The sequence below is a fragment of the Thamnophis elegans genome, chromosome 5 (genome assembly GCF_009769535.1).
Source record: "Thamnophis elegans isolate rThaEle1 chromosome 5, rThaEle1.pri, whole genome shotgun sequence".
NCBI classification, from domain to species: Eukaryota; Metazoa; Chordata; class Lepidosauria; order Squamata; family Colubridae; genus Thamnophis; species Thamnophis elegans.
In genome coordinates this window covers 47,125,641-47,139,557 of record NC_045545.1, presented here as the reverse complement: position 1 = coordinate 47,139,557, position 13,917 = coordinate 47,125,641, and the positions used below count along the sequence as shown (strand labels likewise).

Here is a 13,917-nt window from a genome sequence, read left to right as displayed (position 1 = left end):
ATAAGAACATATGAGTTTGCCTCTAAATTGCAAAATAGAGCATCTTACCGCTTTGTCTTCCAGTTTTTGCACAAACTCTTCTCCAGGGCTTCCTGTCACTTTCAGGATCTGGGTGAGCTGATCAAGATCTGGGAGGCTGAATCAAGTATTACCAACAGACGTTGAATTTGACAAAAAAACCCTCCATAAATGGCTCCATTTATCCTACTTTTTCTATAAAAGGGGAAGATTGCTTGCTTCCATACCTTGTTGTTGGCATCACTAGACTGAGAGATAATGAATGTTTCCTGCTAGATCATTGATTGTTAGGGAGAATAAGGCCTGCAACCCACAATCATTAGTGTTGAAGTATAGATAGTCCTCGGCTTACAACAGTTCATTTAGTGACCATTCAAAGTTATGATATCATTGAAAAAAGTGATATGACCATTTTTCACACGACCGTTGCTGTATCCCCATGGTCACGGGATCAAAATTCAGATGTTGGCAACTATATTTATGACGGCTGCTGTGTCCCGGGATCATGTGATCTCTTTTTGCAGCCTTCTGACAAGCAAAGTCAATGGGTAAACCAGATTCACTTAAAACCATGTTACTCACTTAACAATTGCAATGATTCACTTAACAACTGTGACAAGAAAGGTTGTAAAATGGGACAAAACTCACTCAACAAATGTCTTACTTAACCACATAAATTTTGGTCTCAATTGTGGTTGTAGGTATATCAGAAATGTCTAACAGCATAATCTATGACCTCCTGCCTAAAAATGCAAAGGCCTTTCCATTAACAGAGATAAGTGCGCAGTGTGCATGTAAGTTTTCAGGCTGCTGAAGAGATTGGCAAATGATCCAAGCAATGAGCAGATGTAGGCTGCCTCACCATGGGCACTGACTATTCATAGATGCCTTATCTGAAAGAACAGTAATTACTAGAATTCTTGTGTATATGGTAACCTTAGCCTTCATTCTAGTGAATCTTGGAACTCTGCAGAGAAGGGAAGGAGTGAGAGGGACTGCTGGAAGTTGTGGCTATACTTCTAGAAGACTTTATAAATGTAAATGTGTTTGAATTGTGTCATTTCAAAGAAAAAAAATTATTCGGTTTAAGGAGCTGCTGACAGAACAGTGAAGAATTTGAGATTTGATGGGTGAAATGTGAGGACAATTAACCAGTGGAACAGCTTGCCTTCAGAAATTGTGAGTGCTCCATCACTGGAAGTTTTTAAGAAGGCACTAGACAGTCATATATCTGAAATAGTATAGGTCAGTGATGGCAAACATTTTTGGCACCGAGTGCTGAAAAGGGAGTGCTTGCACGTGCATGTGTGCATGAACACAGTGCCAAAAAGGGGGTGTTTTGCACACATGTGCTCATCTGGGCCGCAACCAGGAAGCGGAGCTGCCCAGGGGGCATGTGTGCACTGGAAAATGAATTTCTGGTTTCCAGGGCATGCATGCACACCACCCAGCAAATCTTCCAGTTACTGCCGTGCATGCATATGCGCTGATCAGCTGGCCAGCACACATGCTCACACCAAAAAACAGAAGGCCAGCTCTTCTGGTTTCCAACAATGTCGCATGCAAAAAGGTCAGATGATTGTCATATGCGCATGTGCACTAGAAATCCGGAAGAGGAATGGGCAATGCTGTGCGTGCCATGTGACATGGCTCCATGTGCCATTTTGGGCACACGTGCCATAGGTTTGCATCATGGGTATAGGTTCTCCTGGTTGAGTGGAGGGCTGAACTAGAAGACCTCCAAGGTCCCTTCCAGCTCTATTCTATTCATTCATTCACTTTCCAAAGCCAAGCATGGCTTTTCTCAGGATCATGCATCAGCTGCTGAGGGCAACTCCCTGAGTCTAGGGACAAAGTCAACAGTTTTAAGCTGTTGCTGACAAATGCAACATTGTGCCCCCATACTTGTTCTTAATCCCATTCCCCCTCATACCCTGATCTCTGTCCAACCTGAACAGACAGGAGCAATGTTGATGCTCAATGCGTCTTGAAGTAATGTTTGCTTTTGAAAGTGAAGTCTTGCACAATCTATTATACATTGTCTTGAACACAGTTAAAGATCCACCCATAATGAACATCAAGCATTAAAGGGAGAGAGAAACATTCATTAACCCTGTTTGCCACAACTTTGCTATTAATTAAAATCCCGTAATATGTGAAAATAGATTTTTAGATTAAACCGAGCTCACAGTACTTATATAAGTACAAGTACAAGTATTTTGAATTTTCATATTAGATTTCTTCCTACCGATAATCCTCTATGTTATTTATATTTTCAATACAAACTGTGAGAGCATCAGTTTCAGACAGGGGCACAGAAAAGGATACAGTCTTTACCCTTAAACAGAGTTTTCCCAGTCAACATTTCTGCCATGATACAACCAACAGACCAGATGTCCACTGTTTGAAAAAGAGGAAGAAGAAGATGCAAGAGAGACAAGAAAGGATTTAATGCTAAGGTTTGAAATAGCAACATTGGAAACTAAAATACATACTTTACACATGCTTGTAATAGATCTGCTTGTTTACAAGTTACGTTACTGTGTCTTTAGCTATCAGACCTGGGCTGCAAAAATCCAGACAAGTTGCAGCCAAGGGATATAGAAAAATCTAACTCTTTGCTACCATCTTGTGGTCATCCAGATTTTTTCAACATAAAACTGATAGTCCAACTTGTAATATTATCTTTTATTATTCTTATTTTATGGTTTTGAAATCCTCTTTAAGTGCTATAAGGCAATAAGCTATTTTGCACAAAGGAAGTTTCCCCCAACTCTCTCTCTCTCTCTCTCTCTCTCACACACACACACACACACACACACACACACACAAACACGGCTATGTCTAACACAATTCCTAGCCAGCCACTCTCGTGCTTGTAGAGGATTGGGGTGTTGAAGAGCAATCCATTTTGAGGACACTATAATGGGCAAGTGTGTAGTCAGATTTTTTCTATCCTAATTTAGTTGCACAAAATATATGTCTGGCACTGTTTTTTTCAGATATTCTAGGTTCATTTTATTCAAAGGTGCTATTACAGGAGAAATGCATTAGACCAGGGCTGTCAAACTCCCAGCCTGTGGGCCGGATGCATCACGTGCTGGCTATCCCCAGTTTAGCAAAGGGAAAAAAAGTCTAGATAAATCACATGACGCCGCAGTGATGACGTGAGTTTGACACCCCTGCATTAGACTAACAAAACAACTTTTTCACAGTAGTAGTTTTGTCAACAGCTGTATTTGAAGCATATGTGTCCACATATCACAATGCAAATGAGTTAGAAATTACTTATGCTGATTAATTTTACCAGGAGACACAGAATAGGATTCTGTTATGTTCTATTCTCTGCAAAATAATTGGACTGAATTAATCTGAGTGTCAGGAATTAATAGCAGTGAAAATAAAATTATGTAACACAGTGCATGGTGGCTGTCTGGTAGTTTATGGAAGGTGAAAATTCAATTTAGATGAAATCTTTTGTGCATCTATCTAGGTACAAGGATCACTGAAAAGAATACAACTTCTCAGTAAGCAAAGTAGGAGAAGCCATACTACTTTAATTAATGTTTGCTTGAAGAAAAGTAGACTGCCTACATTGGGCATATCATTTGCAAAGCTATATACTAAGTTTTACAACTCTAATTATTGGGCTCATGCAATTTGAATGCCACAGCTTAACATAATTGGAATCAGGCCTAGCTGTGAGGGTTTGTACTATACTTACTGAAAAAAGGGGGGGAATTAAATACATTAAAAAGTCACATAGAAATTCCAGAGTTAGCCAATAATCCACAACTTATTAAGAATTTCCCAACCCCTCCCCCATGAATAAATAATTTAACCAACCAGTCTGGTTGTAATGCATCCAGTTCAGAATCACTTCAGGTGCTCTGTACCAACGAGTTACAACATAGCCTGTCATCTCTGTGTCTGTATGCCTCGCTAAGCCAAAATCCAAGATCTAAAAACATGAAAAATTGTTTTGTACAATGAGAACGATGTTGCCATGTACCCATAGCAATAGGAAAAGAAAAAAAATGTTTTTTTCAGAACGCTCCACTAAGTTTCTTAAGTTCTTCCTAAAAACAATAGAGATTGCTATTACAAAGCCATTGTTTTTTTTTAACACAGTGGTGACTAAAAGCACCCTTAGTTAGCTTTAATGATGCCAGCTGAGGGGTTTTCCCCATTGTTGAGCCAAAGGGCAATCCACCCATATTTGAGTCAGCAGGAAACTACACTGGCTCAAAATGTGCTGCCTAATTACAATGCCTAGCCTGCCTCTGTTGCCATCTGTTCCAAGTCACATCAACTTGCGTCTTCTTGATGTTGTGGGTACAGCATGTGATAAGCAACAATTAGTTGATCCCTCTGGCTGTGCTGACCTCCCCCTTCAGCATGTCACCAGTCACAGCACTGCAGCAGGACAATGTGTGTCATCTCTCCTACCTGTGCCCTTTCCTCTGGCATCCCATTCTGTATAATCTATGTGGAATAATATTTAAAAAAAACAGGCAAGAATCAAGGACTCTTGAGTCAAAAAAATAGCACTTATTTGGGGCCTCTTCTTCCTTCTTTAGATATACCACAAATGCCAGTTTTCAGTGTTTTGTTATGAGAGGCAAAAGAGGGGTTGCTCCTATCATTCCATGCTAATTTTGCCTGGGTTCAAAGTAAAGGCACAGAATTAAAGAAGTTTCTGCGCAGCCCTATTGTGAAATTCTGATAAGCCAATGGCACTGGACTGAGTTGCCCAGCTGCTAAAGCAAAACTGGTATAGAAAAGGATGACAGGAAGATGGAGGATGTGCCTTCATCACCTGAAATGGTCAATTATAATTCTCTAAACACATCTTTGACCGCTGTCATACAGTGGTGGAAAAGCATAACAAATGTTGCCCATCTTAAGATTGATTGATTGATTGATTGATTACATTTATATGCTGCCCTTTTCCCCGAAGGGGACTCAGGGCGGCTCACAATTCAATCAGGGAAGGAGGTACAGACAGGGGGATAAAAAGACGAGACATAACAATACAAAATTTAAAAACACACAACAACCATACCATTCGAGAAGGGGGGCAAAAACTCAAGACTGTCATTGGATGCTGTTGGCATAAGGGGAAAGCACTGCTTTATCTGAGGATAATTTAAACTAGATTCAGTCATGGGCTGGGGACAAGAGGAAAACAACCTAATGGGAACAGAAAAGCAAGAGAAGCATTGCCAGGACATGTTTATAGCATGTCTAAGTACAGGTGGGAAAGACCTGAGGGAAACGAGTTCTCTTTCATTTTTTTGAGTGTTATAATCTTGTTTAGCCAAGACTCAGATACTTTGCCAAAACTCCTGTTCCAAAGATTTGCCAAGCCTAGCTATAAATCAAGGTCAGAAAGTCTAGTGATAGCATTTAGACTTCTATACCATCTCATAGTCTTTACAGAGCTCTTTGGGCAGTTACAATGCTGGCTTATTGCCCACAACAATTTGAGTCCTCATTTTACCAACCTCAGAATGCTGAGTCAACCTTGAGCCCCATCAGGATTGAACTACAGACTATGGACAGAGTTAGCCTGCAATACTGAGTTTTAACCTCTACACCACCAGGATTCTTTCCTATATACTCCATCCCCAAGCATTCCATTCTATTATAGAAAGAGTACTGGCAAAATGCCATTACCGTGCAAGTCTAAAACTGAGAGTGGGATGTAAACTGCATTAATATTACTGTGCATTTGAATTCTGAGCCTCTGCAGTATAGGTTTAAAATAGAGAACAATATTAAACTCTAATTATATGAACTGTTATGTAATATAAGGATCCTTCCAGGTGAAGGCTCTTAGCGAACATACTTTTTTTCTACCGGTAATTAATAGAAAATAGTTTTTTTTTTCAAGGAAAGAAAATAGTTGGAAGAAATAATAGGAAATATGGAAAATTAGATGATGTCATCTAAAATTTCATTTCAAACAAAACAATTGCTTAATAAAATGCAATAAATATGTTACCACCCAAGTGCACTTTAAATTGGCTGATTTCAATGAATCTATCTTTAGATATCCCATCAAAATAAGTAAGTGTCATTTCCAAATAATGTATTGCAGAGAAAAGTGCACTGAAGATTCAGAACAACATAGTCGAACCAACAATGCAGTCTACTTTTTCATTAAACAAAAACAAACATCTTACCTTTAATTCACAGTCTTCATTCACTGCTAAATTTCCCGGCTTTAGATCCTGCGGTATACAAAATTAGAAAACTCCATTTTCACTATCACCATTTGATCCTAGAGTAGATAATTACATAATAAGCACATTCTTTCCTTCCATCCCAGAGCCACGCATCGGGTTTGCCGCTCCCTAACAAGCACCTAACATGATCTAGGCTGTCTGATGCCCGTTTGATCCTCAGCACTGAAAAAGCAGTTTCCCTGGCTAAAAATTTGAATGTGACCAGCCAGGATATTCAAAGGAAAAAATCTGCTACTGATTAGTATAGAGGTAGAATGTCTACCAGGGGGGTGTTGTAAGGATTAATCATTCTTTTTTCAAAGGATTCAAAAGAGTATTCATCTATTGACTTCATGACTACTGGCTGCCACCAAAGAGGTTGTTTTTTCTTAATTGCATGTTAATGGTCACCTGGATTTGCATAGACTTGATGCATCTGCTCTCCACGTAAATATTACTGAAGCTGAAGATGTTAGTGTATATGACACACATGTTGAATTATAGTCTCTCTTACATACATCCACACAACCCTTCTCTCAAAATGTTTGTGACCTGTTGATTTGTTGGCTAGTCATCCTTTCACCCCATCTGCCACCTTTGTCTCTTTGCTGCCATCTCACTGTTAACTGGCTCTGTAAAACATCACTGTATGTGGAAGCCATACCTCTTCTAGGTTACATTCGGGGGGGGGGGGGGGGTTGTGAACTTTTCAAAGAATATCCTGTGGGAAAGGGAGGCAGGCTTCCCCAAAAGCAGGCTGTCCATTGGGAAGGGGAATATAGGCTGCAAAGGGGCAAGAGCCAGGTCTGTTTGGTTAACTTTTCAGTTAGGTGCAATAAGCCAAGGATAGGCTAGTCAATTTGAAGTCCTTACACGATCTAGATTGTCCAAGTTTGGCTAAAACAGAAGAAAAATGTGCAACCAGAGGTGGGCTACTACAGGTTTACCTGGGTTTGGGAGAACCGTTAGCTAACGTAATGGCTGGTTCAGAGAACCTCCAAACCCCACACCTGGCTGGCCCCACCTACCCTGCCCCTCCCCACCCAGGAGTTTCCACCTGACCCATTTTGGATGTGAGGTAAGTGCAGGGCCCATGCAGAGGCTCAGGGAGGGGGAAAATAGGCCTCCCAGAAGTTCCGGAAAGCCTCCGGAGCCCGGGGAGGCACTTTTTGCCTTCCCAGAGACTCGAGGAAAGCACCTGGAGCCTGGGGAAGGCAAAAACTCCTCCCCCACTGGCTGTAGTGCAGGAGGCAGATTAGGCTATGCCCACAGTAGCCACACCCACCATGGCCACGCCCACCCAGCAACCGAGCAGAAAACCCATTGCTGAAATTTTTGAAGCCCACCCCTGTGTGCAACCCAGTGGTGGGTTCCGGATCCCGTTGCAACTGGTATGCTGCAACAGGACCGGGCATCCACGGGCACGGGCATTGTGCACACATGCGCACCCACTGCCCTGCGATGCTACAGATGCTCAGTGGAGGTTGCGCAGGCACCATATACTGCACGTGCGTGCGCAAATGGCCCGGTTAGCTCAAATAGAGGTAAGAAACGAGGGCAGATGGGTGGGCCCTCCAAAGCACGATTCCGGTACGGTGGCCGCTGCTCCCAGCTGCCACTGGTATGCTCATACCAGGGCGCACCACCCGGAACCGACCACTGGTACAACCCACATGAACCAAAGGAAGGATCCCACAGCAGAATTGCTATGCCAAGAGTACTGGAGCAAAGAAGGAAGGTAATACATGACTTCTGCCTGCCAAAGCAATGGGCCGACTCTGAGATGGAGGCTGTGTTGGGAGGAAATGTCCTTGGGGAAACAGTAATGGGGTATGCTTATGCTACAGTAAGGAACTGTGTGGATGAACTCTTAAACTGTAATCCAGTTCCCACTAATTTAATCATATTCTTTTAAGATTAAAAACTGGGTACAATTTAGATTGCACTCTTCTTGCTGGTTTACAGCAATTCTTTAACTCACTTAACAGCTCTAGCAATATTTTGGAGGGAAGGACACCAAGCAGGAATCTTCCTGCTTTGCCTGTGAATGCTCCACTGTCACAGATGTTCTACCAGTAGTGCTGCGAGTGTCACAAAACAGCAGTGGATTTGCCAGATCCCAATTTCCTTATTCTTCTTAACAGTTTTCTCCCAAACACTCAGTGCCATGTTGGCAAATTGCCTTCCATTTCATTCAACAGGAGGGGGGTGGGGAGAAAACCTGTGTTTCTATCTCTTCCTGTTTTTGTGCTGCTGCAGCAGAATGACAGGACAGAGGGGATAGTAGTCAGTCTGTAAAGGCCTTTCATTTCCCAATTCCTCTGTTGTAATTATTAAGATCTAAATTCCTCTTCTTCACCACAGTTAATGAGAATATAAACATTCTCTGAGACTCTGAGTATTGTGCATCTATCTCTGCAATTACATGGTAAGCACTAATAGGACAGTGTGAAACATTTCTGCTCCATGGGTTCAACCAGGTAACTATTCTTCCTTCCCCGCCTCTCTCTCCCCACCCCACCCCCCATTCTTTTTCTCTCAGTAATGTTTTCATTGGATTATTTCCATGTTTTAAAACTGGCCTCAGGGCATCATGAGGTCTGTCTAGTGATGTCTTCTGCTATAACATGTTTTCCTCAGGCAGTTTTCAACTGCCATAGAAAAAGGTGAGCCAACAAGTTGGATTACAGGGTTTGATGCTGAAATGCATGAGGGAAATGTCAAATGAAGTATATCTCAGTGGGTATAGAATGTATTTCCTAAGGGGAGACATGCCATGTAGCTACCAGCTACCATCAGTAGTAGCAGGAGACTGGAGAGGCAGAAGTTCTAATGTGAACATCGCACCGAAACCTGTGTTTATTAAAACATTGGCCTGAGCATCATATGGGGCATGATCTTGACCGCAAAAAGTTTTGGATCGGCACAATGTTTTTTTTCCATTCTGAGGATAAATACGTAGAATTGGCCAGGTTCCCATGTTAATATGATTTGCTAGTCTTTAGCTTAGCTTATAAAGTTGGAAGCATTGCTAAATAAATCCTGAATTAGTTAATTAATTCTATCTTTGTTAATATAGGGAAGGAGAACATCTTAATTCTTCCGTTGTTTTCCAGCTACCAGGGATAGGTAATTTTATAAGGAAGAATCAGTGAGCTAAGAAAGAATTTAGCAATTTCACATATCCCCCCCATCCCCATCTCTCTATTCTTGCATAAATGTGTTTCTCCACATTAATGTTACAAAGGAAACAAGGAATTTCCAAAGTTGTGGATAGGATGATATCAGCTGAATAGGATAAGAGGAAGGGCTGTTGTTGTTTGTAACATGCTGGTGGGCCAGAATTAGGACATTGCAACCAACTGCCAAGAGGCTTCTAGGGGGTTGTGCAGGTTCTCTTGGGGGGGGGGGGGGACAGAAAACAAAGGTCATTTGGTTTCAGCATAGCAATAGAGATTAGGCAGTCTTCCTTAGCTTGGGGCCAATGGTGTTTGAGGCTGGGAGATTATGGTAGTCACACCTGGAAGGCACCAGGTTGTAGAAGGCTGCACTGGTAAACTGTACACTCTAGAACAGGAATAAATTAAAAAGAACATACCCTGTGAATGATTCCAGCAGAGTGAATATACTGCAAAAGAAGAAAAAGACCACATGAAAATTACATTCAGCCTCATCCATAATTGGTATTAATCAAGATTCCCTGTGATAGAGCATGTTCTATGTAGTATCTTAGGGTACACAAAGTAGCTTTCTATGTGGATTAATTGTCTCAAAACAACTCTTAGAAAGTGGAAACACGGTTCCTACCAAAAAGAAAAATAATCCAATAGAAATATTCTAGAATTCTTCAGAACTTCTTGTCAACAAGCAAAAGCAACCCTGATGAGGCCTTCATGTTTTTGTGAGAGTGACTCTGGTGAAAGCTTTCTCCTTTCCTTATTTTTGCTAAGTCATGAACTCTGGCAATCTTCCATTACTGATGACCTTTTCATATGTTGAATGACTAGCCCCAGAATCCCCAGGAGGTGTGGTCATCACTGGATAGGCACGATGGGAGGTGTGAATCAAGCTGAGGACACTGATAAGGAACCATTCAAATTCAGAGATAATAGCCATCTTGCTTATAACCAAACTATCTTGGCTACAAGCCAGATGCTGTGGATAGGAATGATTTGTACTTCAGAAATGGGAGATGCTTCTGAGATGAGAAACTCCGGGTACTCTAAGTAAATGATGAGGTCCATCTCATGTGGACATCAGTGTGCAAAGCAATAGGCCAAGCAAAACAAGGAATTAAGGGTCTCTATATCAAAATTCCAGAAAGTTTAAGAATCAGCTCTTGCAAGCACATCTCTGGATATAATCATGCAAGAGGTACATAGAAGTCCAAAAAGCTAAAGTAAAGTAGAATAAAATATGGATTAAAATATAAGAATGAAAACGTGGCATAAAAAGGATAGTTAGAAGGAAATGTCATCAGCCTCTAACCACAAGATATTCTAGCCAACATCCCTATGTCAAAAGTCCAAACCACAAGGTTCAGATAAAGTTCATTAATGACACGTAGTCCATACCTGTAACAAAAGGAGAAGTTAGACCCTCATCTATTTATAAGGCTTTCCCCCAAAAATAACCAATAAGAAATGAGTTAAGTATTTCCGTGTTGCGATGCTTTTGAGAATGTATAAGAATGCGTGCTTTGATGATGAAGGTTGTTCAGAATTTGTAATGTTAGCCATTTCGCTAACTTTCTGAACCTGGCTGCCAAATAAACCTTTCCTGTATCCTGAGAAGTCTAAAGCCTGTTATTTTCTGCAACAAAAGCACAAAATAATTGTAAAGTCACAGGGAAGTAAAAGCAACAAGAAGGTTTTTTTCCCCTGGCCATTTCAATAGTAAATGAAAAAAAGAAAGAAAGAGCTTGAGACCACTTATTAGAGAAATGGTCATGTAGTAGCAGATGACAAACAGAAAAAAGCCCCCCCCTCAACCTCTTTTTTCTCTTTCATTTTCCTTGTGGTATTTTTATTCCTTGCTCTATTAAAAGACAGTTCCCTCTAAGGAGGCGTTGCAATCAGTTAGGGAGCATGTGACTTCTGTGAACATGTTTAAATCTCCAGGTCAGACCAGCTGCATCTGAAAATCTTGAAAGAGCTTGCAGATGTTACCTCCAAGCCCTTTTCTGTGATCTTTGAGAAATTGTGGAGTAAGGGCAAATGTTCTGTGGGGGGAGGGGAAGGGAAAGACCAGAATAATTACCAACCAGTAAGCCTGTAATTGACGCATGACAAAACTCTGCAATAGATTATTAAAAAGCTGATTAAGGAGAATAAAAAATAAATACATTACTTGGCAGAAGCCAGCAAGTGTTCATCAAGAAGAAATCATGCCAAATAAAGTTGATCTTTTTGGACAAATGGGGTTAATTTATTTGATTGTAGGAATGTACCTTGACTTCAGCAAACTGTTAGCCAAGGCTTGTTGTAAGACCTTAATAGAGAAAATGGCACAAAATTGACTGGCTTATGCTGTTTTTAGATGGAAAGAGAGCTTGTACAATCATACCCCATGAGAGCCATCATGCCAGTGTCTCCCTATCAGACTGGAAGGAATTATTGCAGGGGTGCATTATTGTTTTACTACATCTGCTTTCATTTTAATAAATCTTCCTAAAGAGAACTTGGAGAGATTCATGTTTAAGAAAAATCCCTTTCAAATAAGGCAGCCATCAAAGATCTGATAGACACAAAGGGTGGCTGTGTGTTGTGTTCAGGGAAAGTGTCAAGTGGCATATCGCCAGGGTTAGACCCTGTGTTGTTCAAAATATTTATAACTGTCTAGAATGCGAGGTTAAAAAAAATAATTATCGTATTTGTGGATAATAAATATATGAGAGATAGCAAATGCCTTAGAGGACAATATCAAGATTCAAGAATATCTTGGAAAATTGGGGAAATGGGCAGAAAAAAGGACAATTAATTTCAACTAGGACAGAAGTAAAATCTTTCATTCTTGTAGGAAAAAATAAAGGCTTGATTATAGCAAATAGCAGATAGCATGTTTCACATCAGGACATGAAAAATATAATCTGAATGTCTTGGTGGATTTATTATAAAATTATTATGAGCTAAAAGGCATCTGCCAAAAAGAAAAGCCATATCAACAGATGTAGCATGTCAAATCAAGAAAATAATTCCTCTCTATTCTGCATTGGTTAGACTGCACCTTGAGTAGTTCTCAGTACCACATTTTGAGAGGTTTATTCACAAAATAGCAACCAAGACAATAAGATGGCTTGGATAGGAAAATATAAGAGGAACAGCTGGTGCTAGCTGTCTTTAGCTTGAGAAGGAAAGTTTGCAGAGATATGATACTGTAGCTGTCTCAATATTTGAAGAGCTATTATATGGAGGACAGGACAGAATTATTTAGAGTCGTTCCAGAAGACAGGATAAGAAAAAATGGTGTACCGTTACAAAGAAAGGCTATAGTAAAAGTCTTTCATCAATGTACATATTGCTTGATTGGAGGTCAATCCATTGAAGTTGGATGGATTTTGGTCAGGGGTGCTAAAGTACACATCCATGTAGTAGGCAGGGAGCTAGACTTTATGATCTCTAAGGTTCCTCTCGCTCCTTTCAATCCTATGATTATATGTTCATAATCTATTAAAAGATGTTGTCAGTACAAAGATGCTAAAGAAATGAGGTGGTTTGGCAAAAATGGCAGAAATTTCTTTCTTTCTGAATTTTTCTGATGTTACTTACCTTCAAGCCTTTCAAAACCTGGTAGATCAGATACTGAATTTTTTCCTCACTGAATTGGTGTCCCATTATCTTTTGTAAATCCGTTTGCATGTATGGCATCACCAGGTAACTAAAAATATTTAAAAGGTAAGTATCAGAGTAAGATGTAATGTATAATGCAGTTATATAGTTCACCAGAAATAGTAGCTAATTCATGCTAAGACTCTTACCAATTTTATAAAATCCCATTTCTGAAAATAAGAGTGCAGGGGTGTATTTTAGAACCAGGAAAGGGAACAATAGTTTTATCTCATTAAACAAAATACTGTAGCAAACAATGTTATTGCAACTTAATCTTTTTACTGCAGTCCATAACAAAATCATCTGAACTTCTCTGAAACCACTATATGCCTATTGTCTTAAATAAGTCTATTGTCAATGTAATAGTTTAGTTGATGTGAGACTCACACTGCTGGCTTTTCAGATCCAATTAATCTATGTTTTTCAATTTCTGGCTCTGTGTTTATCCATACAACACAAGGGACTACCAGATAGCATAGCTATTGACTGGCGGCTAAGACCTAGTTGATTTGCACTGACTTCTTATGTAGTTACTAATTATATAAAGGTAAGAGTCATCTCTGAAACCCTTAACTATGGTACAAACCATAGCACAAACATTTCCTTATGATATTGCTTTTACATCCCCAACCCACACCTATGGCAGGATTTGGAACCTGTCCATCTTCTAGGGGCCGTCTAAGCTGCTATGTATTAGGTTAGCCTCTCACCCTCAAATAACGGGGACTGCCCTCCACGGTCATTTCAATTTGGACTGCAGTAATCACCAGAGATATAGCTTCCACAGAGGTGCTTGCCTACAGAATGCCAGATTGGCACTTCCTGGAGTATTTGTCAGATGT

The 13,917-nt window shown here is 40.3% G+C and overlaps 1 protein-coding gene across 1 annotated transcript in view; it reads right to left on the bottom strand.

The window, feature by feature from the left end:
- The window catches only part of MAPK13 (mitogen-activated protein kinase 13), a 30,840-nt gene that overhangs the window by 5,879 nt on the left and 11,044 nt on the right, over positions 1-13,917 (bottom strand). Inside the window, exons 4-9 of the mRNA XM_032217907.1 lie at positions 13,016-13,124; positions 9,847-9,876; positions 6,207-6,254; positions 3,865-3,979; positions 2,347-2,418; positions 49-128 (exon numbers count right to left, since the gene is read on the bottom strand). Of these exons, the coding sequence (XP_032073798.1) occupies positions 49-128; positions 2,347-2,418; positions 3,865-3,979; positions 6,207-6,254; positions 9,847-9,876; positions 13,016-13,124 (454 nt within the window). The remainder of the gene's footprint in view (positions 1-48; positions 129-2,346; positions 2,419-3,864; positions 3,980-6,206; positions 6,255-9,846; positions 9,877-13,015; positions 13,125-13,917) is intronic.